A 25,294-nucleotide genomic window follows, 5' to 3' on the forward strand; every position below is an offset into this window, starting at 1 on the left:
ATGGGGTAGGCCTGAGTTATTATATGTGCACATGTGCACATGGAGAGAGAGTTGTACACAATAATAACAATAATAGCCTAAGATGAAGAGATCCTTCGGGCAAGCTGCGCCGTGAAGTTGTCATGGCTTGATCGTTGAGTAGTCCCTGGTCCCTGCTTATAGATAAAAAAGTCTTTTGCACAGAAGTATGCCTTTTATCGTTTTCGCATTTAAACGGATATCTCAAAAGATATTGCAAAAGACATCTTTAAAAAGAACATCTAAAAAGAAGAACATCACCAGGCATACAACATAAGAGGCAAACTATTCTTGTGGAAGTAAATCCGAAGGCGGTCACGGTACTCGTTTGCTATCGATCATCGTCACTCTGAATGCTCCCCTCCTACCTTCTTTTCCCTCTCTTCGACTTTTCTTCGACTTTATCGCTGAGAGGATCCTTTGCATCAACTACTCTCCCTTTCTCCTATCTCAATTCGTCATCTGCTCTCCCTACCCCTTTTCTCCCTGGTTTTACTCCAAAGCGGCAAAATGAAGCTCACTTTCAAGGTACGTTTTGAAAACTTGCCCTTGGGGTCCTCACAGCCACAGACTGCTGACAATCATCGACCCATAGGACCTGAAGCAGGAGAAGTTCGTCATCGATGTCGAACCTTCTGAGACTGTATGTTTGTTCTCCCTTCGCTACAACTAGCCAGCGTCATCGAGTGCGGGGCTCATCTGTTTAGGTTCGCGAGGTCAAGGTTAAAATCGCCCAAGAGAAAGGCGAATATGATGCAGAGCGCATGAAGGTCATCTACTCTGGTTCGTATCTCCCCCTTGATAGACAGATTCTTCATCCACGGTGCCATGTCTAACCCTCGCTTTTTTTTCTCTTTGTAGGAAAGATCCTTCAGGATGACAAGACAGTCGAATCTTACAACATCCAAGAGAAGGATTTCCTAGTGTGCTTGCCTTCAAAGGTATGGGATAAACCTCAACTATGATTCCCGTAATGACCGAGTCAAAACTGACGGATTGATCCTCAGCAACCCAAGGCCGCCGCCTCTACCGCCTCCCAAGTTCCCTCGACCCCAGCTGCCCGAGCTCCTGTGTCAACGCCCGCTCCTCCCCCGGCTCCTCATGCTGCTGCCGCTCCTCCCCCTTCTGTCGCCCCCGCGACCCCCTCCCCGGCCGGTGCAGCTCCTGCTCCATCGAGCGGTCCCGCCTTCGGAGATCCTTCCGCTCTCACCATGGGCTCTGCCGCTGAGGGAGCAGTTGTTCAGATGGAGGCAATGGGCTTCGCACGCACTGATATCGACCGTGCCATGCGCGCCGCATTCTACAACCCTGACCGTGCCATCGAATACCTTCTGACCGTAAGCTTTTGGTTAGATGTTACGCCTTGAATCTTTGCTAATGATCACGACAGGGTATTCCCGATGACATCCAGGAACAGCAACAACAACAGCGACAAGCCTCAGAGCCAGCCCCTACTGGCGCTGCTCCTGCTGCCCCCGCTGCTCCTTCCGGTGGCGACGAGCCGCACCTCAACCTCTTCGAAGCTGCCGCTCAGGCCGGTGGTGAAGGTGGTGGCCGATCTCGCGGTGCTGCTGGTGCCGGTGCCGGCGCCGCTGGTGGTGAAGCTCTCGGCAGCCTGGAGTTCCTCCGCAGCAACCCCCATTTCCAACAGCTTCGTCAGCTTGTTCAACAGCAGCCTCACATGCTCGAGCCCATCCTGCAACAGGTCGCCGCTGGGAATCCCCAGATTGCCTCAATCATCGGACAGAACTCCGATCAATTCCTGCAGCTTCTGGGTGAGGAACTTGAGGACGAGGAGGGTGCTCTGCCACCCGGCGCGCAGGCCATTTCGGTTACGGAAGAAGAGCGCGATGCTATTGAGCGTGTATGTTGTTGAATACCCTACCCTCTATCCTAGTTGTCTTTTATAACTAACCCATAATCAGCTGTGCCGTCTCGGCTTCCCCCGCGACTCCGTCATCCAGGCCTACTTCGCCTGCGACAAGAACGAGGAGCTCGCTGCCAACTTCCTCTTCGACCAGCCGGACGAGGATGAGCAGTAAAGAATTATATGTTCTCTCTCTCTCTCTCTCGACTTCTTTTCTTCCTCCCTTACTTCCCCCCCTCTAACGTTATGTTCTATGATGAATACCAAGCATGCTGCTGTTTGAATTGATTCCCAACTCTCCTCACCCCGGACCTCTTCCCACGAATACGACCCAGTGCTCAGCTTGGCGTCTCTGAGCTTCTACTTGCTGAGTGTGAACTGGGCTTCTTCGCATCCCGCTGTTCCCTCTCCCTAATACGCCTGTTATGTATCTACCTTACTGGGCAAAATGGGACCTGTTCGCTGCACATAGAGTATGTGAGTAGTTGTGTAGGATTGTAGCTGGGATAAGTGGCGATCTTCGATCTGGTCATCTGTCATGGGGTGATTTTCATTGGTAGTCACGCGTATTTTATATGCAGGTAGACAGATATGCAGATGACCCGCGAATGGTTGGAATGTATCCGCATGATTGGAGAAGTTTATATCCTCACCTCCACTTGGGAGTTGGAACCGCGAAGACCGCCTAAAACAGAGTAATATATCCCGAGGTCCCCACACAGCATTTATTATATGTCGTGGCCTGGCCTCGAGTTGATGTATATAGCCCTTATCGTCCCTTATCATATGGCCTTTTCAAAGCTTGCCTCTTTGGTTGCCTTTTTATGCCCTTTTGCCCCATGATAGATCTATATATATATCGTAGCTATTCGACATTCGAATTGGCCATGGCCAGTGATATTCACAGACCATACCCAGCTGACCAGCCTAGTTAGGAATAAAAAGTCAATGAAAAAATTGAACTAGTACTACTTACATGTAGGTAGAGGTAACTAACTAAGTACAGTAGACCAGAACCCAAAGATATCAACTCAATTCACGCCCATCCCCAATGCAAAAGGTATCTTACGGACCCATAACCCTAACATGCACCGAAAATATTCAGAGAAAAAAAAAAAAAAAAAAACAAGAGAGAGATTGTAGTTCAAATCCAAATGAGGGTGTAGGTCCCAAATACAGAAGATGAACATAATACAACGACCCATCCATGAATATAGTATATAGTACAATTCATGAACAAGAAGAAGTAGAAACAGAAGTAAGACTTATTTGCAAGATCTCCTCACAGACCAAACACCCAGTCCACGGCGCCCAACGACCCGTTTCAGAGTCGGCAGGATCCCATCGTCGCCGAAGTCCATGTCATCCAGGTTAAGGTGTTTGCGATACGACCAAAGTGGATGAAGTTGCAGGTTCTGGTCCCGGCTCTGACGTGCGGATACGGCATAGTCATCAAGGAACGCAGCCGATGTAGGCGCGACCAGGAACACAGATGATGGATCCGAGCAGCTGGGTACAACCTGCTCCAGCTGCAGCATCATCTCCACACCAGATATCCCCATGAGATCCTGCGTCTGGATCTCTGTGGTCTGGTTGTCACCACCAAGAAGCCACAGCGGCGGTGAATATGTCTTCCACCAGAAGACCGTCGCGGAAGGTATCTGGTTTGTTGTGCTAGATGAGATGATGTCGCGCATCGCTAGCTGCGTCGGGACGACGCCGCCTTGGTGGTACACGCCCATGAGGAAGCCCATGGCCGCATTGAAGATGACCCACACGACGAGGAGAAGGCGGGAGCGGCGCATAGGGACACAACTGAGGAGGAGCGGTACGGCTGGGAGGAGGAAGCGTGGTTCTTGGTGGGGGAAGAGAGAGAGGAGCATAGTCGCAGAGAGCGCGGAGAGCGCGCGCACATTGCGCATCCAATATGGCACCAGTGGCCAGCTGAAGAGGGAGACTAGCATGGCTATGTAGGCCGGGCCGAGGAGTTGGAGGAGGTTTGCGGTGAAGTGTTGGTGGTGGGGGTGGAGGCCGTGCTGGGCTAGGTTGGAAGTGTCGCTGTTGTAGAGGAGGTTGTTGAGGGGAGTTATTATGGGGTCGCGAATGGTGCTGAGGAGGGACGATGTCGGCCGGTAGAAGCTCGTGTCTGTGTAGACTGCGATAAAGGAAAAGAAGAGGCCGAAGAGGAGGAATGCTGCGAGTGAGAGTGGTCTGGTGCGAATGCGGGGTTAGCACATGTGTATAGGTTAGAGCTGGAGGTGAAGTGTATGCAGATTGACGCACTTGCGCTTGAACTGCGGCAGCAATTGTAGGCCCGGGAATAGAAGGAAAGCCGGGAAGGTGATGCGGTTGAAGACGCCCACCACGGCGATGAAGGCGAGAACAGCGTGGGAGAAGAAGGACGAGTGTCGCTGCGACTGAAGTTAGCGCGAATTGTGTGCTTTGAAGCTTTATCCCTCGCACCTTATTCTCGACAATGCGCCGAATCAGAACCAACCCCCAGGCAACCAACAGGGTCTCGAGGCTGTTGGAGAATGTGTGCGTCTGATATGTCCAGGTGACATACGACGAGGCCACCAGAACCACTGTTGCGCGCCGATGACGCGGGGAAGGCACTAGTTCATAGATCGCCCAGTCCTCCAGTACAAAACTTAATAGAAACATCCCACCGCGCAGCGCATAGTAAACCAAGTGGGGTGGGGGACTGCCGGACCCGATCTCAGTATAGAACCATTTCAAAAGGCTCATTGGAAGCTCGTAGGTTGCCCATAGTGGGAATATGCTGCGGATGGGGTGTTCAACAGTGAACTCCCATGGTAGCTTTGAAGGAAATGAGAATATGCGACCTGCATGTAGGCGAGTTTTGGTCAATATTATTTTTCCTCTTCGTATAGGGGAGTCGCGGGATTGCCGGATCGCGCTTTTTTTTTTTGCTTTGGGGAAAATCGCAACAAAGATTTCCACGCGTTTGCGCAGTCGCCGTATGATTGCGATTTGTCAAGCGATCATTGGACAGTTGAACACACCTGCAAAAAGCTCTGGGCCTTGGAAATTCTCATCGGGATGTAAATAGCTTGGCGATAGTGCGAAGTAGACGCGAATCAACAGTAACAATAAATATGTTCGACGCCACATGGTTAGAGAAACCCGGGAACATTATTAGAAATAATTAAAGAATGAAAAAAAAAGGTAAGGAATGAAATGAAAGAAAGGAGTGGAAGGGGGGCTAAGAAGGAAAGTAAACGCGTATTGGACAATGATATCACTGGCCTTCGCGTTAAGCGGAGCGCAATAGATCAGTCGATTACTATAAACATGCTATACACACACTATACTAGATATTACTATATTTTACTAAATTTTACCATATTTTAGTCGAATCTTATTTTCAGTACTCTGTACGTACATATATCTAGGGTTGTACATGTATACATCAAACTCTTTGTTAATATGATTGATCTGTTGATGTCGTATGTTGTACGGAGTATAGATCTCGTATACTACTCCATACCTTAAGATACCAGAGTTGATAGATCGACAATCTGACAAAGAATGAGATAATTCCAACAGAACACATATTTCCCAAAATGATTTAGTCTTCTGTCTACATAGACATCGCCGGAACTCAATGGATATGTCCGCCATTGCTTCTGGCTTAGTCTAGAGCTAAGAGGCTAAAATGCCAGGGCTGCTTGCAGGCAGCATCCTAGGTTCCCCGATTATTTGTCCCCAAGCTAATAGGCCACTAGTACGTTTCTGGTCAGTTTCTTGTTCCAAAGTGTTCTTTGTAGTAAAATAATGAGTCAATCTAAGGTTGCTTTGTTATATTCTAGGCAACGGAAGAAACTAAGACGTGGGGGCTGGCTTGGGAGCCTTGTTGGCCTTATCCATGGATACCGCCTTTGGTAATCCAGAATCTCATAAACCTCATCACCCGCCATCTACTCGGTACTTCCTCATCATTTCCAACGTTCAACACCTTTTTTTCAGACATACTACTTCTGAAGACTAGATTTTGATATTACAAATCTACTACATCTTTCCAACCTCGTCAGTAATATCCCTCATCACTGAACCGCCCACGACTGAACCGCCCCGCACTATTCGACAGCGACCAGCAAAGCTTACCTCACTTGAACATTAGATTCTACCATCACCATCACCATGAGTGCTATCACCCTCACCAGCTCCGATGGAGTCGACATTTCTGTTGGTAAGCATGACCTCCAGGGAGGATGCTATCGCGAGTGGCGCTGACTTATTAACAGAGCGCACCACTGCTGAGCGCTCCGTTCTGATCAAGAACATGCTCGAGGATCTGGGCGATTCCGGAGAAGCTATCCCCATCCCTAATGTGAGTGTCTATCCCGAGATACCCAGCATTTAAGTCTAGTCGCTTACACTTCTTTGTCCAGGTTAACGAGGCCGTTCTTAAGAAGGTCATTGAGTGGTGCGAACACCACAAGAACGATCCCCCCAGTGCCAGCGATGACGACGACAACCGTCGCAAGACTACCGACATTGATGAGTGGGATCAGAAGTTTATGCAGGTGGACCAGGAGATGCTCTTTGAGATCATCCTCGTACGATTCGCTTTCAGACTTGCACTTCGACGCACATACTGACTTTTCCTAGGCTGCCAACTACTTGGATATTAAGGCCCTCCTCGACGTCGGCTGCAAGACCGTCGCTAACATGATCAAGGGCAAGTCCCCAGAGGAGATCCGCAAGACCTTCAACATCCAGAATGACTTCACTCCTGAGGAGGAAGACCAGATCCGCCGTGAGAACGAGTGGGCTGAGGAGTAAGTTGCTACAACATGTTCTCTCGATAGAATCTATGCTGACATTTTTACTTTAGTCGTTGAATGATGATTTTGCGTCTGTTGCTTTTTTCTAAAAACAGAAAATGATATCCTCTCGGCTGCTTACGACAATGTGCAGCATAACCCTTGATGTCTAGCAGGGTGATTTTTTGGGGGCGTTACTTTTGCTATTTTTCTTACAAGGTTTGATTGGATTTTTTTTTTAAAAAAAAAAGGAATCGGTAGCCTTGCAATGACATCTGTTACAGAATCCTCTTGGGCCCAGTAGCATTGGATAGCGGGGTCATAAAACCGACTCTTACTCATATTTTTACTATGACGACAACGCCAAGTTGTAAAAGTAATGTAGCATATAAAACGCAGATCCAAGGCTGTACTACAAAGCGTGATACGAACAGTTAACACCATCAGGAACAGACCGCATAGAAACATTACCGATGCAATGTCCCAGTCAAAATCTACGGCCATCAAGAGCATCCCCAAAAGTAGGCAAAAGGACATTCAATTCGATTCAATCAGATTTTGTATCAAAAAAGAAAATCCCCCGCCACGCCAGTCCTACAAGCCCGCCCCCAGCAAGAAGACGATCAGCCCCCAACAGCAACAGAACCTTTTGCAAACATAATCCGGGCCTGCCATCCATATTCGATAAATTAGGCGTGTTGGAAATCCATCATATCCCCACTCGGAACCGTGGAGGAAAAAATGACGACCCATAGGAAGATTAAGAAAAAAAAGATAGACACGACCCAAAACAAGACCCGGATCAAGATTTGATAATTGAATTTTTTGTTTGCAATTGCACTCAAGAGTAGTTCCACAATCCACTAGCGCTCTCAAGTTCATGGTGAAGGCATGTTGTTTGAAATTCGGTTGTGGGCGTCACATCATGAAGAGGGTTTCGAAATCATCAAAAACCCTTGAACCACCCCGCACAGACACACTTCGGTTGCCATATGACATCGCGAGCTGAACTGGGGCTTTTGAGAATGGCCGGACGGAGGGTGCGAATACTGAGGGTCCGCTTAGACCTTCAGGGTCGACTTACGCCAGTGTCGGCGCTTGGCGTTGTATCTGTTGAAAAAGCAATGTATCAGCTATGTGCTTCGACTCGGTTTGTATTAAGCTGTCTCTTTTTTCTTTCCTCCATTGTTGGGTTCGTGCGGTCGGCGGGTGGATGGTTATGTGGATATCCCCTTTCCTCTCTCGCTTTCCCGTATCACTCTTCCCACAAATGGCGGTCGGGTATAAAAGGACGGATATTTGGATCTCGAAATGATGGTGCGATTTACCTGATGGTGTTGCCGGTGCGCAGACGGATCCACTGGGGGATGGGGCGGTTCTGACGCTGAGCTTTGGCAAGCTTTTGCTTGGTGCGGAAGGTCTTGTTGCTCTGTGTGGAAAATGACGGGTTAAAATTTGGTTTCTTGATTTTTCAGAGGTCTGACTGGGAAGGGAGATGGCGACGATGGCGAATGTATTTTTCGAGAATGGCGTGAGCAGGGTGGTAACATACCGGCATCTTGAAGGGTTGATCGCGACGGCGAGCTTGTTGGATGGACGGATGAAGTTATCGACCTTCGAGTGTGGATGGTTTGTGTGCGGCAGGGCTTGGCTTCGCTTCGGTTGGGTCAGGTGATGTGGGACTGGTGCCTGAGGCGATAAGGCATAAATAAATTATATCTCAGACAAGAACCGCAAAAGTGGGTCCACGGGTTGGAACTATGTATGCGCCGCACACTGGCATTATGCAAGTACTACGATACATCTTCGTAGTCCGGTATACGATGTACATTCATCGATATCTCCTTATTCTTTGTTAATATTAGTGCTTATTTCAGGTAGCTATTAGGATTATCATATCTGTCCTCGAGGTACAATACAACCTTGCGTCCTGCAATGTCCTATCTGGTATAACATACTACGGTATAAGCAAGCTAGCTCTCCAGGGCTAGAGGTCTTGATTCGAACCCTCGTAAGCCGTGGATAAAGGCTGGTCAGGCACTAAGAATTATTGTAGGAATTTTCATCATTGATCATTAGTAGAATTACGGGACTAGAACAATATAACAATCGTAACACAAAAACAGATTCATGTAATATCTCATTAAGCCAATGCCGCAGTAATTAACCCATATGTAATTGAATCGAGCTGTCGCTCTTCCTCGGGGAACCGTGGAATCACAGCCAAAACCGCTTCATTGAAGCCAATAAAAAACTGCTGGGCCAACAACGCAGCACTTTCAATGGCAGGGGGATATGCACCAGCATTCGCCCAGTCAATCAACCACACTTCTCCATTGTGGTCTAGAATCAGGTTTCGAGGACTTATGTCCTGATGAGTGAGGACAAATGTGCTGAATTGAAACGGTGAGATATCTTTGGGACATTGGTTTACTTGCTTACAGATCTCAAGCTTGTGATTAAACCAGTTTTGAACTTTAGCACTGTCCTTGAACGGACCTGCACTATAGTCGGTGAAGAATCGACCACGAAATGGACCACCACCGAGGGGACCTGGCTGCGAGATTACGACAGCCTGCATCTCTTTGATCATGTCTGCAATCTGCATAGCGATTTGCCTTTGGTTGTCGTAGGGTAGGTTGGTCCAGCACTTATCGAGAGGTTAGCCTGCGATAAAATCCATCACAATGTATCCCTTGGTGCCAAAATACTGCGTCTCATCTTCGACTTGAAATGCACGATGAACTCGTGGAGCTCGGATGCCGGTTTTGGATGCAACGAAATTGAGGGTCTCCGCTTCACATGGTAGGACACTGCCGCCGCCTTTCATCACCAAATGCCGTGAGAGCCGCACAACTTTTGTGGCGCCAAGTTTGTGTAGCACAGGGGCAGACTCAAGAAAGCCTGCCAGAGCCTCGTCTGTGACGGAGTCAAGGTCCCTTCCGTCTAGCGGGAAGTCTCCCTCCAGATCACGGCTGTGGGGCTGTAGATGAGACTGGCAGTGAATACGTAGTACTTAAGTAAGGAAGCATAACATACATCGGAAACTGGAGATATCATTGGCTCCATTTTCATAGATGGAGGGGGTAGCTTAGCGTGAAAGGTTGTTGAATATTCCTGTCAAGGTGGTGGGGAGATCTAACTTGTTTTAGACATGAATCAGGCAGCACTGCCTTGTGGTAAATGGAGAAAGAATAAGCATTTGAATGAGGCCTCAGGCACGGATGAGCCAATCAACTTGAGCTCACTTGACGCGAAAATCATCCTGGGTAGGTGCCTAACTTGTCGCATCCCTTGAGAATCACTGCGATCAAACTGCCAGGCACGTTTCACGTTTCAACTTCCCAAATGCCTATTAAATCCCAACGTAAAGTGCTTCCACTGCACGGGGTTCGTTTGATTTATGAAGGAGGCACCTTGTTGGCAGTATGAGCTATTGGAAACAATGATATCTGCAAAGCCCATCCGTAGAGCCCCAATACCACTTCAGAGAGCGAAACCATTAAATTCGTTGAAGCAAAGGCACCTCAAGTACCTGTACCTGAAGTAATCTATTCCTGGGTGGATGGAAATCGATCATTTTTAGCGTTGAAAAGAGTCCCAGGTATAACGCTGAGAGATGCTTGGGGGATTGTCCGATATACTCGCGTTTATTGCTTTGGAGCGACACCACAATGTGTATGTATCCGGGCCTTGTATTGAGAGCCTTGCCTTGCTCACTTGGAACGGGATTTATTAGAGCCGTTAAGTGTGTCATAAGAGCAAGAGATTTCTTTCGGGAAGATCTTCATCCGAACCCGGATAGTTCTATCTCTATAACCCTGATTTAGGGCCAGGAGCCAGGAAACGTACTTGTTTCCAATCAAAAGCTATCGATGATCATTGGCTAGGAGTCCACTGGGTTTTACCCACGTTTTTAGATCTCAAAGAAACCCTTCTGTTTTTCCGAGATAGTGAATCGAGTACGGAGTAGATGATAGTATTTGGCGGAACCTTGGAAAGATGTTGAGGATTTTGCTGCCTCTGGTTAATCTGGAGATAGACATACCGAGATAGGTACCTAGGTATGTCTTCCTCATTACATAGTCAAAATACATGTTTATATCTAATTAGCTCCATCAAGTTATACAGTTCCTTTCTCTTCGATTCATCTCATCCCACTTCAACATTTCAGTACACGATCGTGCTATGGAGAAGTTCACTGGTAGGCATCTAATACTGTAACCAACGATACTATATAGTTATCCTGTTTGTACCCAAAAATAGAGGACGTAACACATCAAGAGCACCAATTCGAGACATCCTGGGCGTCGCTATGCACTGCGATAAAAGGCTTGACGGTTTGCATCAAACGAAGGTGAAGGTTCGACATGACCAGGACAAATAGATCTGCCTACCTAGGTAGCGCCCGTGTTTTTGGTTATCTCAGTCAGACATCCAGGAGACATCCATGGATGGATGCAACATTAAACTATTAAATGCCCTTGTACGGAATAGGCAAAAGGACATATTTTGGTTGTAGTCAAAGCGTCGGACATCGGATATGAAACGAGCCGACATGTATAAAAAAAAAAATTATAGTGGGAGATGTAATCCGCACTAAGAATCCGCACCAGGGGTCCAGATTGAGGTGGATCGCATCTATTAGCGGATCAAATTTCGGTCGAAATAATATATACCCCCCGTACTCCATACATACGTACTACCTACGGAGTACCCGTGGATACCTAGGTATAATGCGAGTATGAGTCAGTCGTATTCGTTTTCGGGTTCTGTGTCATGATGATGTGGTAGATATTGATTATGTACTCTGTATGCAAGTACCACCCGTGGGACATGCGCCAATCATGGGACCCTGCATCAAGCATTAGAAGCAAACAGCTCGTGGCTGCCAAGTCGGGTTCCCCAGAAAGGGGGCGTGTTCGAGGGATGCCCTTGAGGAATGTATGTTGTAATAGGAATGTGCATTTCACCTGGATAGCAACATTGAACACATATTAGCATATATTGTATGGAGTACTTTATAGAAGTATACATTATAGAGATAAGAGTGAGATTACTCTGTACAATCTGTATACTCAAATAGGCAGCTCCATTAATTGTCAACTGCATAAAGGCAAGTCGGAGTTCGGACTACCCGACCGGAGAAAAAAAAATAAACGAGGACCCCCCCTCTGGAGGATGATCTAAAACAAGAACACCTGGTAACCTGGTAAAATAAAAAAGGACATTTAGATCTCTCATCCCTTCGTTTGCCCCCTGTCGTTAATCATTTACTCTTAATCTAATTCCTCTCTTAATATATCCATTAATCTTTCTTACCTGTACCTGGCACCTGGACTCATCTCTTCATTTCTCACCTCTTGAGATCATTCCTCATCCCCAGTTCTTCATGGAGTAGAGATCCAAACACCCCCAAAAGTTTCAAACATGCAGCAGCCCGAGGAGGGTGTGACCGCCGTGGAGAAGGTGGTGGAGGACCCTCAGCTCAACGAGAAGCCCATCAACAAGCGCCATTCCGATTCCGCTTCCACCTCCACATCAACAGCAAAGGAACACGAAACCAAAACTCCAGTCGCGACAGATGATGATGATGCTCTCTATGCTCATTTGCCCGAGCATGAAAAGGATATCCTGAAACAACAGCTAGATGCGCCTCTCGTCAGTATCTCTTACTTCGGTCTCTATCGATATGCCTCCCGCATGGACATACTCATCATTGTCGTGAGCGCACTCTGCGCCATCGCCGCCGGTGCTGCCTTGCCCCTCTTCACCATTCTCTTTGGTTCCTTGGCTACTGCTTTCCAAAAGATTATGCTCCGTACCATCCCCTACGACGAATTCTACCACCAGTTGACCACCAACGTTTTGTACTTTATCTACCTCGGCATCGGAGAGTTCGTCACCGTCTACGTCAGCACCGTTGGCTTCATCTACACCGGAGAGCATGTCACCCAGAAGATCCGAGAGCACTACCTCGAAGCCATCCTGCGTCAGAACATCGCCTACTTCGACAAGCTTGGTGCAGGTGAAGTGACTACCCGTATCACAGCCGACACCAACCTGATTCAGGATGGTGTCTCCGAAAAGGTCGGTTTAACCCTGACTGCCGTTGCCACCTTTGTGACTGCCTTCGTGGTGGCATACATCAAGTATGCTCCCTTGGCGGGCATATGTACTTCAACTATGGTCGCGCTGGTCGTGATCATGGGCGGAGGCTCCCAACTGATTATCAAGTACGGCAAGCTTTCGCTGGAAAGCGCCGGTGCCGGTGGAACTGTGGCCGAGGAAGTCATCAGCTCGATCCGCAATGCGACTGCATTCGGTACTCAGGACAAGCTCGCGAAACAGTACGAGTCTCACTTGCTTCGCGCAGAGCGATGGGGCATGCGTCTGCAAATGAGTCTTGCCGTGATGGTCGGTATCATGTTCGGACTGATGTTCATGAACTACGGCCTCGGATTCTGGATGGGCTCCCGGTTCCTGGTGCAAGGGAAGGTTGATGTCGGACACGTTTTGACCATCTTGATGGCTATTCTTATCGGATCTTTCTCCTTGGGCAATGTCAGCCCGAACGCCTCGGCATTCACCAATGCTGTGGCTGCCGCTACTAAGATCTTTGCAACCATCGACCGCGAATCCCCGTTAGACCCTACTTCTGATGAAGGCATTATCCTTGACCACGTCGAGGGTCACATCGAGTTCCGCAATGTGAAACACATCTATCCCTCCCGCCCCGAAGTTACAGTCATGAAGGACGTTTCCCTCGCCATTCCTGCTGGCAAGGCTACCGCCTTGGTCGGCCCTTCAGGGTCTGGTAAGAGTACTGTCGTCGGTCTTGTCGAGCGGTTCTACCTTCCAGTCGGTGGTCAAGTGTTCTTGGACGGTCACGACATTCAGACTCTCAACCTGCGATGGCTACGTCAGCAGATTTCGCTGGTCAGCCAGGAACCTGTTCTGTTCGGCACAACCATCTACCAGAACATTCGCCACGGTCTGATTGGAACACGCTTCGAGCACGAATCCGAGGAAAAGATTAAGGAGCTTATTGAGAATGCCGCCAAGATGGCCAATGCTCACGACTTCGTTACCGCTCTTCCGGAAGGATATGAAACTAACGTCGGCCAGCGTGGATTCTTGCTGTCTGGAGGCCAGAAGCAACGTATTGCCATCGCTCGTGCTATGGTCAGCGACCCCAAGATCTTGCTCTTGGATGAAGCCACTTCTGCCCTCGATACCAAATCCGAGGGTGTCGTCCAGGCAGCGCTTGATCGCGCCGCCGAGGGCCGCACCACCATTGTCATTGCCCATCGTCTGTCCACTATCAAGTCTGCTCACAACATTGTCGTATTCGTCAACGGATCCATTGTTGAGCAGGGTTCTCACGCTCAGCTGACCGAACATGATGGTCCCTACTTCAAGCTCGTCGAGGCCCAGCGCATCAATGAGGAGAAGGATGCAGATGCTTTGGACGTGGATGAGGATGACGACGAGGATAGCATCGAGAACATGTCCAAGTCTCACATCGCACGTGTCAAGTCAATTGCCAGTGGCTCGACTGGTATGAAGGATGAGGCCGAAACATTCCAGGACGCCATGCATCGCCAGGAGTCTCGCAAGTCCGTGTCCAGTGTTATTCTCTCGCAGAAGGTTGGTGAAGGCAGCAAGAAGTACTCGCTTTTGACCCTGATCAAATTTATCGGCTCGTTTAACAAGGAAGAGCGATGGTTCATGGCCATTGGTCTTTGCTTCTCGATTCTCGCTGGTTGCGGTCAACCCACTCAGGCTTTCTTGTATGCCAAGGCCATCAGCTCACTTTCCTTGCCCCAAAGCCAGTGGGCCAAGCTGAGATCGGATGCCAACTTTTGGTCTCTGATGTTCTTCATTGTTGGTATCGTTCAAATCATCACTTTCTCGGTCCACGGTATCGCCTTCGCGTTTAGCTCCGAGAGATTGATCCGCAAGGCTCGCGGCAATGCCTTCCGAGTTATGCTCCGACAGGATATCAACTTCTTCGATCGCGAGGAGAATAGCACCGGTGCTTTGACTTCTTTCCTTTCAACCGAGACCAAGCACTTGGCCGGTATCAGTGGTCAAACTCTCGGAACAATTCTTATGACTTCCACAACTCTCATCGCTTCAATTGTGATTGCGCTTTCTTTCGGATGGAAGCTTGCACTCGTTTGCATGTCCGTCATTCCGATTCTTCTTGGCTGCGGATTCTACCGCTTCTACATGCTTGCCGCGTTCCAGGCACGTTCCAAGGTAGCCTATGAGGGATCAGCTAGCTACGCCTGCGAGGCTACATCTGCTATCCGCACCGTGGCTTCGCTTACCCGTGAAACCGATGTCTGGACATTCTACCACGCTCAACTCGAGCGCCAGGGCCGTACAAGCTTGATCTCGGTATTCAAATCATCGTCCTTGTATGCAGCCTCCCAGGCTTTGGTCTTCTTCTGTGTTGCCCTCGGCTTCTGGTATGGTGGAACCCTGCTCGGTCATCATGAATACGATGTGTTCCGCTTCTTTGTCTGCTTCAGTGAAATTTTGTTCGGTGCCCAATCCGCTGGTACGGTCTTCTCCTTCTCTCCGGACATGGGCAAGGCCAAGAACGCCGCTGCTGAGTTCCTTAAGCTGTTCGAGCGTCGTCCCACCATTGACACCTGGTCTAAAGAGGGCGAGAATTTGGACCACTGCGAAGGAACAATCGAATTTAAGGACGTGCACTTCCGCTACCCCACCCGCCCCGAGCAGCCCGTGCTCCGTGGTTTGAACCTCACTGTCAAGCCTGGACAGTACATTGCCCTGGTCGGACCCAGCGGATGCGGCAAGAGTACCACCATTGCCCTTCTCGAGCGTTTCTACGATGCCCTTTCTGGTGGTGTTTACATTGATGGCAAGAACATCGCCGACCTCAATGTCAATTCTTACCGCGGCCACCTAGCGCTGGTCAGCCAGGAGCCCACTCTCTACCAGGGTACCATCAAGGAGAACATCCTGCTCGGTAGCCCCAATGCCGACCCCACCGAAGAGGACCTGGTCCAGGTCTGCAAGGACGCCAACATCTACGATTTCATCATGTCTCTCCCCGAGGGCTTCAGCACTGTCGTCGGCAGCAAGGGAGGGATGTTGTCCGGTGGGCAGAAGCAGCGTGTCGCTATCGCCCGTGCCCTCTTACGCAACCCCAAGGTCTTGCTTCTGGACGAAGCCACCTCGGCCCTCGACTCTGAGTCTGAGAAGGTCGTCCAGGCTGCTCTGGATGCTGCCGCGCGCGGTCGTACCACCATTGCCGTTGCTCACCGTCTCAGTACCATCCAGAAGGCCGATATCATCTATGTCTTCGACCAAGGAAAGATTGTCGAGAGCGGTACTCACACTGAGCTCTTGCGCAACAAGGGTCGCTACTTCGAGCTGGTTAACCTCCAGTCCCTTGGCCGGGCCGCTTAATTATCTTGATTTACCTTTTTTTATTATTTATGTACTCATACCCCCTTCTTCCTTTCTTGATCCCATGTCATCTCCCTCGCCATTTCCTCCATATCTCACATCTCCTCTTCAAATCTCCCCCGTTCTTGTGATAGATTATTTGTTGTCAGCGGCAAAGACCCTGCAAACCGGGGCACACTGTCTCCCCTCGATAATTTTAAAAAAATTAAAAAAACATCCATTAGGGATGTAGGATTAGATGAATGAATACAATGAATCTCAATTCAACGCCACCTGGTTTCACTCCAAACTCCACCCACTTAGTCAAATGCTTAACCAGTTCAAGTCCCTTCAATCAGTGGAACCCTTGCAGTGTAGGTAGTGTAGCCCTTCAATCCTCCTCCGAAACCCCAAACTCCTTCTCCACCTCAATTTGCCTCACTCCCCTCACATCAGCAATAAGCCCCATCAACCCCTGTCCAACATCTTTGATATCATTGTACTCGTGCAAGAGCTGGGTATACCGCTCGCAGGTGGTATTGGGATTGTCACTGCAAAAAGCACTGGTTAGAGCTGCAAGATGCAATATTTCCATCTGCACGCAATTGGGGGATCTTGGGAGAGTGTTTACATGAGCTGAGTAGTCACCGAAGCCAGGTTGGCTTCGAGCTGCGCATGCTTAGCTTCTAGACTTGCAATTGAAGCGCGAAGGGTGTCCTGCGTTGGGTGTTAGTTCTTGATATGATCGGCACGGGTGGGTGTAGGGTGGGGGATACTAGGGACGTACTATTCGCTGCTGGTCCCTATAGGACTTGGTTTCTTTGGTTGGATCCATTTAGATTAGTTTCAATTTGATGTATATGCGTATGGGTTGTGATACGTGAGATACAACAGGCGAGAGCATTGTAAGAGGAAGAAGTTATCCATGTACTTTGTACCCCAGAAATTATATAGTCCTGACCAATCACAGCCACGCTGAATAATCTAGTCCAAGGCTTCCAAGGTTTCTGCTTGCGCGTCCCTAACCTCTCTGTAACGACTTTTGAATTGTTAATACGTTAATATCTAAATTATGAAATATCTCAATCGCTGAACTACTCGAAAATAAAGTCCTGAAGGTCAAAACGACATTGCTACCTTGACTCCACGCGTTGATCCCGCCTAATCGGATGCCCCGGATTGGGTTACCTGTTATCCGCATCTGTTCTCTTCTCCCTTTCAACTCCCTACTCCAACCACACCATGGCATATCTTCGTCAGTCCTTATGGACTGTCTTTGTATTAGTTGCCGCGGCTCTCGCCCATGGCGGCCATGAGGCTGTTCCTGAGGGCGAGTCTATCTCAAAGGATCCTATCGTACGTGGTACTACAACCATATTCCCCTCGCAAAAAGTTAACAAGTTGATTCCAGGACTCGACATTATGGACTCATATGATTCTCATGGGTTTGGCTTTTGGCATAATCTTCCCTACGGGAATGGTCCTTGGGGTATGTACTACTTCACTTACCCCTCCGTTTCTTACCTACCCTTGCATCCATTTCTAACAAAAGAAATTAGATAACCCGCTCCCGCTGGCACGTCCCAGTCCAAGTCGTCGGCACCGTCATCGCCGTGCTAGCCTACTTCCTCGGCCATGCCCACAAAGGTCGCCAATTTGATAAGAACCTGCACGCCTCCGTCGCAAACTGGCTGATGCTATTGCTCGTCGCGCAAGTCGTCCTCGGAGTGTATCTCAAACTACACCTGGAGAAGGCGGGCCAGGCTCGCATCCGTTGGATCTTCGTGCTGGCTCACGGTATCGTCGGAAAGGTCATGCCCGTCCTCAGCTGGGCGCAGATGCTATTCGGTGGCATTGCCTCGCTCGGCTTCTGTCGCGATGATCATCTCGGTCAGTGTCTGGCCCATTTCATTATGGGCTCCGCATTCATCGGGTACGGTATCTGTTTGACTATCCTCTTGCTTGTTGGTCAGTTTTGGTTGCGCCGTACCGGCCGCAGTCAGGAATTCTTCGATTCGCTCATCATCGCCGCTTGGGGCTGTGTTAATACTTTCACCGAGCACCGGTGGGGTACTCCTTGGGTTCACAATGACCTCCAGCATACCACTATGGGAATTGTATGGTGGTGCGCTGGTCTGCTGGGTATGTGGCTCAGCCGTACCCGCAGCGGTCGTCCTAAGCGTAACCTCATTCCGGCCATCGTCATCTTGATGACCGGATATGCCATGTCTGCTCACCCCCAGCATCTGATGATCAGTACTATGGTCCACACCCTCTTTGGATATACCCTGATGGCAGCGGGTCTGACCCGCATCATCGAGATCTCGTTCGTGCTGAAGGATAAGCCCGCTCTTTCCGAGCCGAACAGCTTCCAATACCTGACTCCCTTCGTATGTCTCCTCTCCGGTCAATGTCAATTTGGTATATCTAGGATAATACTGACTTGCTTTCTCTTTCGCAGTTGCTCTATGCCTCCGGCTTCCTCTTCATGGGCGCCACCGAGGAACAGATGCTTCTATTGGACAACGCAGGCGTCACCCACGTAGCCTACGTCTTGATCCTCTACAGCATCGCTTTCCTCCTCTTCCTCTGTAAGTTGATTTCCCTGATCTCCCCGCTTTTCTTTTTTAGAACACCAACTCATTCTTCTCTTCCAGTCGTCAACATCCTCCTCCACATCTACGCCGTCCATGCCTGGCCCAACTCCGAGTCCACCAACCAGGACGGCCCCACCTATTCGACTCTCAACGGAAACGCGAATGGCCGTGCGCGCTCGAACTCGCAGCAGATTCAAGATGCCGAGGCATTCGAGCTCCATGGCTTGATTTCCGATGATGAGGAAGGTCCTTCTATGGGACCGCGGAAGAACAGTGATGAGGAACTTGGAAAAGACGAAACCCATCACTGAGGCCTTGCATTGAGTTGCTGATCCTCTCTGCAGGTATATCGTGCATTTTGTAACAATGTGTTAGACGGCGTCTTGGTTGGTTTGGGTTCGGTTTGAATAGCATTGCAAGCATTGCAGGCTCTAAATTGCCTTAAGTTCGAATAGCTAATATTATATCTGCACAAAATTGTACATAATTCCCAATTTCATGCAATAAAAGTGTCAATGGTTGCTCGTGTTCTATCGTACATAATAATACCCAGATCCAAGTCGGGGTCATTGGCATCTGTTGAAAAAAAAAAAAAAAGGAGATTCGTTATGATGCTAAAACAGCATATCCCAATTCAATCCCGTACCACCTTTCGCCCTTCTTTTTCTTCCAAATTGAATTTCCCTCACAAATCCCCAGTAACAGGAACCGTAACCGGGTTCCGGACCGGCGGCACAGCAGCCATCTCCACACCAACATCAGGGAAGAAAGGATGAAGCGAATAGATCGGACCAACGCTCTTCTCGCCATCGAACAGCAACATATTCTGCAGTGGCTGTTCTCTCGCTGAAAGAACATTAATAACATCCTGCGCCAGCGAACCACCCAAAAATGCCGCAACCGGACTCAACTCGCTGCCCAGATTCTGCAGGAACGTCCGCAGGAACACGGAGTCTAGTGTGAGTGGTTCCAGCTTGAGTTCCTGGTGTCGGTCGCGCGATAGCTTTGTGAATAGTTCCAGGTCTTCATGGGTGAAGGTCGGGCGATGGCCGCGCAGTTTTTCGAATTCCCACAGTGCGCGCAAGCAGCTGAGCAGTGGGGTGACTTGCTTGCGACGCCGTGCGAGTCGTGTGTATTCTTCCGGCAGTGGGGAGGTGTTTGCCAGGATCAGCGGTGTGTACACTTCGCGCTTGGTGACTAGCTCGATGATCTTGTTTGGTTCTTTCTTGTTGGCCTTGTTTTCTTCTGTTTTGGTGGTTATGTTGATAATGCTGCGGGTGGGTGTTTCTTGGGTTGCAGGGGCCATGTTGGATTTGTTGCGCTCAATCACGAAGTCGTGGCTGATTAGGTCGGCGAAAACGTAGCCGTAGAAGCCATGTAGACCGGCGGCGTAAAAGGGTCTGTTGGCCAGTCGGCAGGCGGCATTCACGGTGGTGTTGGTTAGGAAGTCAAGCTCTGTGGCGATTGTGATGTCGAATTGTGCGAAGAAGTCGGGTTGTTTGGTTTTGACGTCGGAGGTGTCGATGTTGAGCTTGACTCGAGGGTTCATTTTGTGGATTTTCGGTCCTGCGACTTGCGCGCGCTGGAGTAAGCTGTTAGCGGATGGCGATAGGTATTATGCTCTTGTTGTAGCTCACATTCTTGCCGATCACATCCTGCTCACTTTGTGCTTCGGCAATGAAGAACTGCGCGCCTAGGTCTTCCTCCGTGACGTTCTGGTGGTCGATTATGGTGAGTGAGCCGATGCCCGCTAGGACAAGGTTTTTGGCCACTTCATTCGCTAGAGCTTTCACGGTGATAAGGAGGATATTGGCCGATCGGATCCTAGCTGTCGTTAGAATATGTGGGTGTTTTGGAAGCTGATTTGCTCACTTTTCTTGCGCGTGCACTCCCCATAGCCGGATCTGTCGGTCGTATAGCGCGATTTCATCTAGCAAAGTTAGTGAAAATTGGGTCAAATTCTACTGATTGGCCATACCAGCGCTGATTGACTGTGCGTTATCTTGTTGCTCCGTCATAGTGTCCACGGGTCGATCGAGTGGCTAAGATAAGAGTGCCAGGTGCGAGCTTGGCGACTTAAGCCCCGCAGTTGTGTGTGGGGGGTTTTGATATCGAGGGAGAAGTATTGAATTGGTAAATCCAGGAGATGTGTAATGAAAGTAGGAGTTGCAAAGCTGTGAATGGAAGTTTAGAGTTCCAGAGGTTCCAGAAGGTCAAGCAATCCAGGAAGTTCAGATGGGTTTCAATGTCAGGTGACTCGGGAGCTACGATGTGGGGCCGTGGGGACAAAGGAACCTTGGAAGTATACAAACTTGATGTTGACAAACATCTCTCGTTGATGTACAACCCATTCGTTTAATTTAATATAAGATGTGTTATTAGATGAGCAATGTGGACCAACTAGGAGAAAATGCTCAATATAAAATGAACAAATTAAGTAGTTTGAGTGTATGTGATTTCCAAGGTTTCATAAATTACTAGACGATAGAAGCGATAGAAGCTATAGATCAAGTCAACATGGTAGAGATTTGCCTAACACACGATCCAATTAGCAAATAATATAAAGGTCTATGGTTATATGTTGCACCTTCTTTGAACAAATAGTCTACTACAATACTGTCGGCCATTTCTACAGAACTTCCCTTCCTCATGTTTCCATGTTATTGGGGTTTGAGCGTGCAAGATGTCATCATCTCTGTCAGATGAGATTGGACATTCTTTGTTGCACCCAAAAAGGATATTGATAAGCATTCCAGAGGCCACTTTTGTTAGTTTGGTCCCATATCGTGGAAAAGAATAGGGCCAAAGAGCGGGCTAAGTGACACAATCAGCTATCAGCCTATGTCCGGTAAAGGAGTTTACACGAAAGAACGAAGTGCAGAATGAAAACAGGGAGATCAATGAAATTCGTGAAATCTGTGAAATTCATGAATATACAATGAAGTTGGAACTCCCAACCTCTCAACCTCTCAACCTTCACTCCACTATCGATGATCTAATCCGCCATCACGTGTTATCAACCTTGGGCAACTCACAAGGCAGGAACCTCTCTGTATGACTTCTTCTTTTACTTCTATGTTAAATCTTTTTGGATTCTTTTCTTTCTTTCGGGTTGATTGATACCTTGATGGTATACCTCCCCCCGCCATAACCCCTGACCCAACATAGGTAACTCCCCACCTCTCCGGTATCAACGAGCCTGAATGATGGTATGTCTCTCGTCCTATGCGTCTGACTTAATGTCTTACGCCTCCCTTTAGTCAGGGAACTACGATTACCCTCGTGCTTCTTCTTCCTCTTCGTCCCGCCGCACATCCCGTACTACCAGGCCTGACGAACGCCCAGAGATCCTCCGTCTCCAGCATCTCCGCAATTTCGTATCGGAACGAAATCGCTCCGGTGCCCACAACACCTACAACACCACCCTTGCCTTGGAAACATTAAACCGAGAAGTCGCTGAGCATTCTCTGGACCGATCTCGTGGTCGTACCAACTCTGAGCAAGTCCGGGCCGACGTCGATCGTCAGATCCAACAACTGCACTCCGAGACAGCTGGCACTGCAGAGCGAATTCGGAGCATTTGGCGTGACCAGTTCCGCTCAGAACGAGCTCGAACTTCGCTCTCCCCGGAGACAAATTCCCTTCGCCATCGTTTACCCTGGCAAACGCTCAGACCATCAAGCCCGGAAGGATCTTTATCCAGGTCACCGTCCCTCATGCCACCATCCGGCCAGTCGGGCCGTGATGGCCAAGGACGGATGAAGCGTCGGAAGCTGGACACCGACGATAACCGCGAGGAATTTCGGGGCTTCAACTACGGTCAATATGGACAAGTGGTGCCTGGAATGCTGCAAATGGAAATCGCCAGCTGCGACGGAGGAAGCTACGATCCGGATAGTGGGTATTCACGTCCCGAGAACGTTTTGGAAAATAATACAAGTGTCTACTCTACCAAAGAGGCCCGGTGCAACTTGGTCCTCTGTCATCGGGGGAGGCCCCGTTCTGTTTGAAGAAGATCGTTATCAGAGCCCCTCAATGCGGGTTCGATGCTCCGTATGTCCACCAGGCGTGGCTGTACGTTGGACTGATGGCTAATTATGGCTAATCGAACCAGAATACAAGAAGGCATGGTATTCGTCTCCATGACCTCTGATGAACTGCTTGCCCGCACCGCCCAATACCAGATCCAATACTCCAGCGGCAGATACCGCCGCAGTGGCCGCCGCAGCGGCATGCAACCATCCCAGGAATACCTCACTGGGTTCCGACCGCCACTCCAAACCCTCGAACGCACAGTCCTCATGAGCCCACATTCGGCCGCGGTTCCCCATACCGCAGAAGACCCGCAAACGCAGTTCCGTATCACCACCGAGTACGACGAGAATAACGAGGATTCTGGAGATGATGAAGACTGGCGCTCTGCATTGCTCGAGAGAACCCAGGCCGAACAGACGGAAGATCCTTTATCGGATACCGACGAGAGTCCAAGCGATGAGGACGACCCTCCAAGCAGAAGTCAACGTCGCCGACAAGTTGAATCCGAACGACTGAGTGCTCTCAGCCGTGTCAGCGAACAGAGACTGCGCCATACCCCGAGCCTCGTGCATCCAAATCCCCTGGCCGAACCTGATCACCCAACAGCCGAAGTGTTGAAGCCACATGCACGTTTCTTTATCGAGCGAGAGAAGAGCATGGTTACCATCAAATTTGATCCGCCTCCGTATGTATCATCAATATTGGACGTGGATAACCGAATACTGACATCTCAAGATCTGGTCGGTTCATTCTCATTAAGCTGTGGAGCCCGCGAGCCCACGGGAATATTGATATCGAAAGCATCATCGCCCATGGGTATGCAGGCCCGCGGTTCTTCCCAAGCATCGCTGCTCGCTAGCGGTTGAAATAAGCGGGTTTTTGGATCGCAGGGATAGAGGCTTTTCTTTTTTTTGGTTTATAGTTTCTCGGTTTAGAATTTCGTTCTATATACCACTGTAGTATGACGACGTTATGAATGATTATGATATGACTTTCCGGTTTACAGAGGTTTCCATTTTCCCTGTTCTATCATGCAAACAATATAGACCACCCGAACTAATAGTATGTGAGATCAAATGGTCTAATAGCCTTTTTATGAACCTTCTCAACCCTTCTTTCTTGATAGATGAATAGACCATCTCTTCCCAGTCACTTCCAGCGTAACAGGTGGTAGTATGTCGATTTCAATTGGACTACCGATCCACCTCTTTCTCTGGGTCTTCTCTACCATTTTCGATCTAGAAGAATTGCAAGTAGAAAGACGGTGATTATGTGCGGATATTTCATGTACTACAGGAATGCGGGGTCATATGGGAGAGGCAAGCATAGCCCTAATTATTTGAATGTTTACCTACAATGCGCTGTATGCTCTCTTAAATACTATAGGCCCCTCACAATCCTCGATACTCCCTATTTCCAATCTCGGTACCTGCATACGTAGCTTTCCAAAAATAACTACAGCTGTGACCCACTCCCCGTCGACCACGACGTTCACCACTGCGGCGACGAAAGCCACCTCAGCAGCGTCGATCTATAAGCCCCTCAACCCCACTGGCCTAAACAACATCGCCACATGTCTAAATACCGCCCTATAAACGACAACTTGCAATTTGGATAGAGGTTCGGTGGCAGCAATCTGGTAGAGACGACGTTGATTTCAGTTATGGGTATGCCAAGTAGCTCCGTGAGTGTTGAATGTTGACTCTCTCGACCGGGCTAGATTCCTATCGACGAAATTGATCGACGCCAAGGTGGTTAGTGGGGTCGGGTTTCCCCCGGTGTTCCCTCGGCTATGCACATGGATAGCTTGCAGCTTGATATAAGTCAAATTGCACCTGTATATTGAAAAGATAAAGCAAGACGACGACGTTTGCCACCAATCCAAGGAAACCCAGGTAGACACGTAGAATTCCTGCAGGATCTGCTCTGCATGTTTGGGTACGAATTCAAACAGACAACGGCCGTTCACCAGCGCATCAGGGATATCAGCAGTACCAGGGGCGAAATCTGCACATCGTCGTCACAAAATCCAGTTAAACTGCACCATAGCGAGGATACGCGCTGGCTGAATTTCAGGATCACGAAGGATGACCACATGAAGCCAAGCCGGGTTTCTTTTCGTTCTTATACCCCTGCTTGGCGCGGTTAGCTAGAGATATGAAATTCAAAATGCAGATGGGGGACTAAAAGTCGACCTATAATAGATTTTCAGAATCCGCCCTAAGAAGTCCCGAATCGGCACCATGCCTGGTCCGCGGACTTTGGGGTTAATGGAGCCAATCTGAAACATTAGCACTAATGCACGGCTCTAGAAACGGTTATCTCAAAAACGGTTACCTACGTGATAGTCGGGAACTTCTTGAACCCGTTGGTTGCCCTCAACCCTTTTTGAACGCCTGACTGGCGCCTCATCGTTATACGTGTTTACATCCGTGGCAACTTTTATACCGGGGACGAATCCATGCTCAACTGAGCTGCATTTGGCAGCCTCAAAGCATGATTAATGTCCCCTGCATGTCGACTAGTGCGGGGGTGAGCCAATTTATTGCAAGAACTGCGGC

At 49.1% G+C, this 25,294-nt stretch overlaps 9 protein-coding genes across 9 annotated transcripts; 5 read left to right on the plus strand and 4 right to left on the minus strand.

Annotated features, from left to right (window-relative positions):
- Positions 1-528: 528 nt before the first annotated feature.
- Positions 529-2,060, plus strand: N7487_008977 (putative UV excision repair protein (RadW); the record flags this gene model as incomplete). Its single annotated transcript, XM_056876707.1, has 7 exons — positions 529-546; positions 614-661; positions 726-801; positions 880-959; positions 1,026-1,355; positions 1,409-1,882; positions 1,944-2,060. 7 exons carry the CDS (start codon positions 529-531, stop codon positions 2,058-2,060), a joined length of 1,143 nt encoding a protein of 380 aa, XP_056728895.1.
- Positions 2,061-3,150: 1,090 nt separating this feature from the next.
- On the minus strand, positions 3,151-5,020 carry smp3 (glycosylphosphatidylinositol-alpha 1,2 mannosyltransferase smp3; the record flags this gene model as incomplete). Its single annotated transcript, XM_056876708.1, has 4 exons — positions 3,151-4,096; positions 4,169-4,296; positions 4,349-4,731; positions 4,912-5,020. 4 exons carry the CDS (start codon positions 5,018-5,020, stop codon positions 3,151-3,153), a joined length of 1,566 nt encoding a protein of 521 aa, XP_056728896.1.
- Positions 5,021-6,049: 1,029 nt separating this feature from the next.
- On the plus strand, positions 6,050-6,753 carry skpA (SCF ubiquitin ligase subunit skpA; the record flags this gene model as incomplete). The annotated part of the gene is made up of 5 exons (XM_056876709.1): positions 6,050-6,098; positions 6,154-6,239; positions 6,301-6,468; positions 6,521-6,690; positions 6,747-6,753. 5 exons carry the CDS (start codon positions 6,050-6,052, stop codon positions 6,751-6,753), a joined length of 480 nt encoding a protein of 159 aa, XP_056728897.1.
- A 2,065-nt stretch (positions 6,754-8,818) lies between these two features.
- N7487_008980 (Aminoglycoside phosphotransferase) lies at positions 8,819-9,744 on the minus strand (the record flags this gene model as incomplete). Its single annotated transcript, XM_056876710.1, has 3 exons — positions 8,819-9,293; positions 9,387-9,658; positions 9,715-9,744. The coding sequence occupies 3 exons, from the start codon at positions 9,742-9,744 to the stop codon at positions 8,819-8,821; spliced, it is 777 nt and encodes a 258-aa protein (XP_056728898.1).
- Positions 9,745-12,105: 2,361 nt separating this feature from the next.
- On the plus strand, positions 12,106-16,122 carry mdr1 (ABC multidrug transporter Mdr1; the record flags this gene model as incomplete). Its single annotated transcript, XM_056876711.1, has 1 exon — positions 12,106-16,122. One exon carries the CDS (start codon positions 12,106-12,108, stop codon positions 16,120-16,122), a length of 4,017 nt encoding a protein of 1,338 aa, XP_056728899.1.
- A 370-nt stretch (positions 16,123-16,492) lies between these two features.
- N7487_008982 (SWI5/SAE3 family protein) lies at positions 16,493-16,936 on the minus strand (the record flags this gene model as incomplete). The annotated part of the gene is made up of 3 exons (XM_056876712.1): positions 16,493-16,652; positions 16,733-16,818; positions 16,889-16,936. 3 exons carry the CDS (start codon positions 16,934-16,936, stop codon positions 16,493-16,495), a joined length of 294 nt encoding a protein of 97 aa, XP_056728900.1.
- Positions 16,937-17,343: 407 nt separating this feature from the next.
- N7487_008983 (Ytp1 family protein) lies at positions 17,344-19,009 on the plus strand (the record flags this gene model as incomplete). Its single annotated transcript, XM_056876713.1, has 5 exons — positions 17,344-17,457; positions 17,513-17,590; positions 17,661-18,491; positions 18,563-18,692; positions 18,759-19,009. 5 exons carry the CDS (start codon positions 17,344-17,346, stop codon positions 19,007-19,009), a joined length of 1,404 nt encoding a protein of 467 aa, XP_056728901.1.
- Positions 19,010-19,383: 374 nt separating this feature from the next.
- N7487_008984 (E1 ubiquitin-activating protein AOS1) lies at positions 19,384-20,716 on the minus strand (the record flags this gene model as incomplete). The annotated part of the gene is made up of 4 exons (XM_056876714.1): positions 19,384-20,280; positions 20,336-20,522; positions 20,571-20,628; positions 20,677-20,716. The coding sequence occupies 4 exons, from the start codon at positions 20,714-20,716 to the stop codon at positions 19,384-19,386; spliced, it is 1,182 nt and encodes a 393-aa protein (XP_056728902.1).
- Positions 20,717-21,901: 1,185 nt separating this feature from the next.
- Positions 21,902-23,599, plus strand: N7487_008985 (uncharacterized protein; the record flags this gene model as incomplete). Its single annotated transcript, XM_056876715.1, has 4 exons — positions 21,902-21,907; positions 21,959-22,599; positions 22,656-22,751; positions 22,813-23,599. The coding sequence occupies 4 exons, from the start codon at positions 21,902-21,904 to the stop codon at positions 23,597-23,599; spliced, it is 1,530 nt and encodes a 509-aa protein (XP_056728903.1).
- Between the last annotated feature and the right edge of the window lie 1,695 nt (positions 23,600-25,294).

This window comes from Penicillium crustosum (genome assembly GCF_028827405.1).
Source record: "Penicillium crustosum strain IBT 35664 chromosome Unknown utg000003l_segment0_segment0, whole genome shotgun sequence".
Classification (NCBI taxonomy): domain Eukaryota; kingdom Fungi; phylum Ascomycota; class Eurotiomycetes; order Eurotiales; family Aspergillaceae; genus Penicillium; species Penicillium crustosum.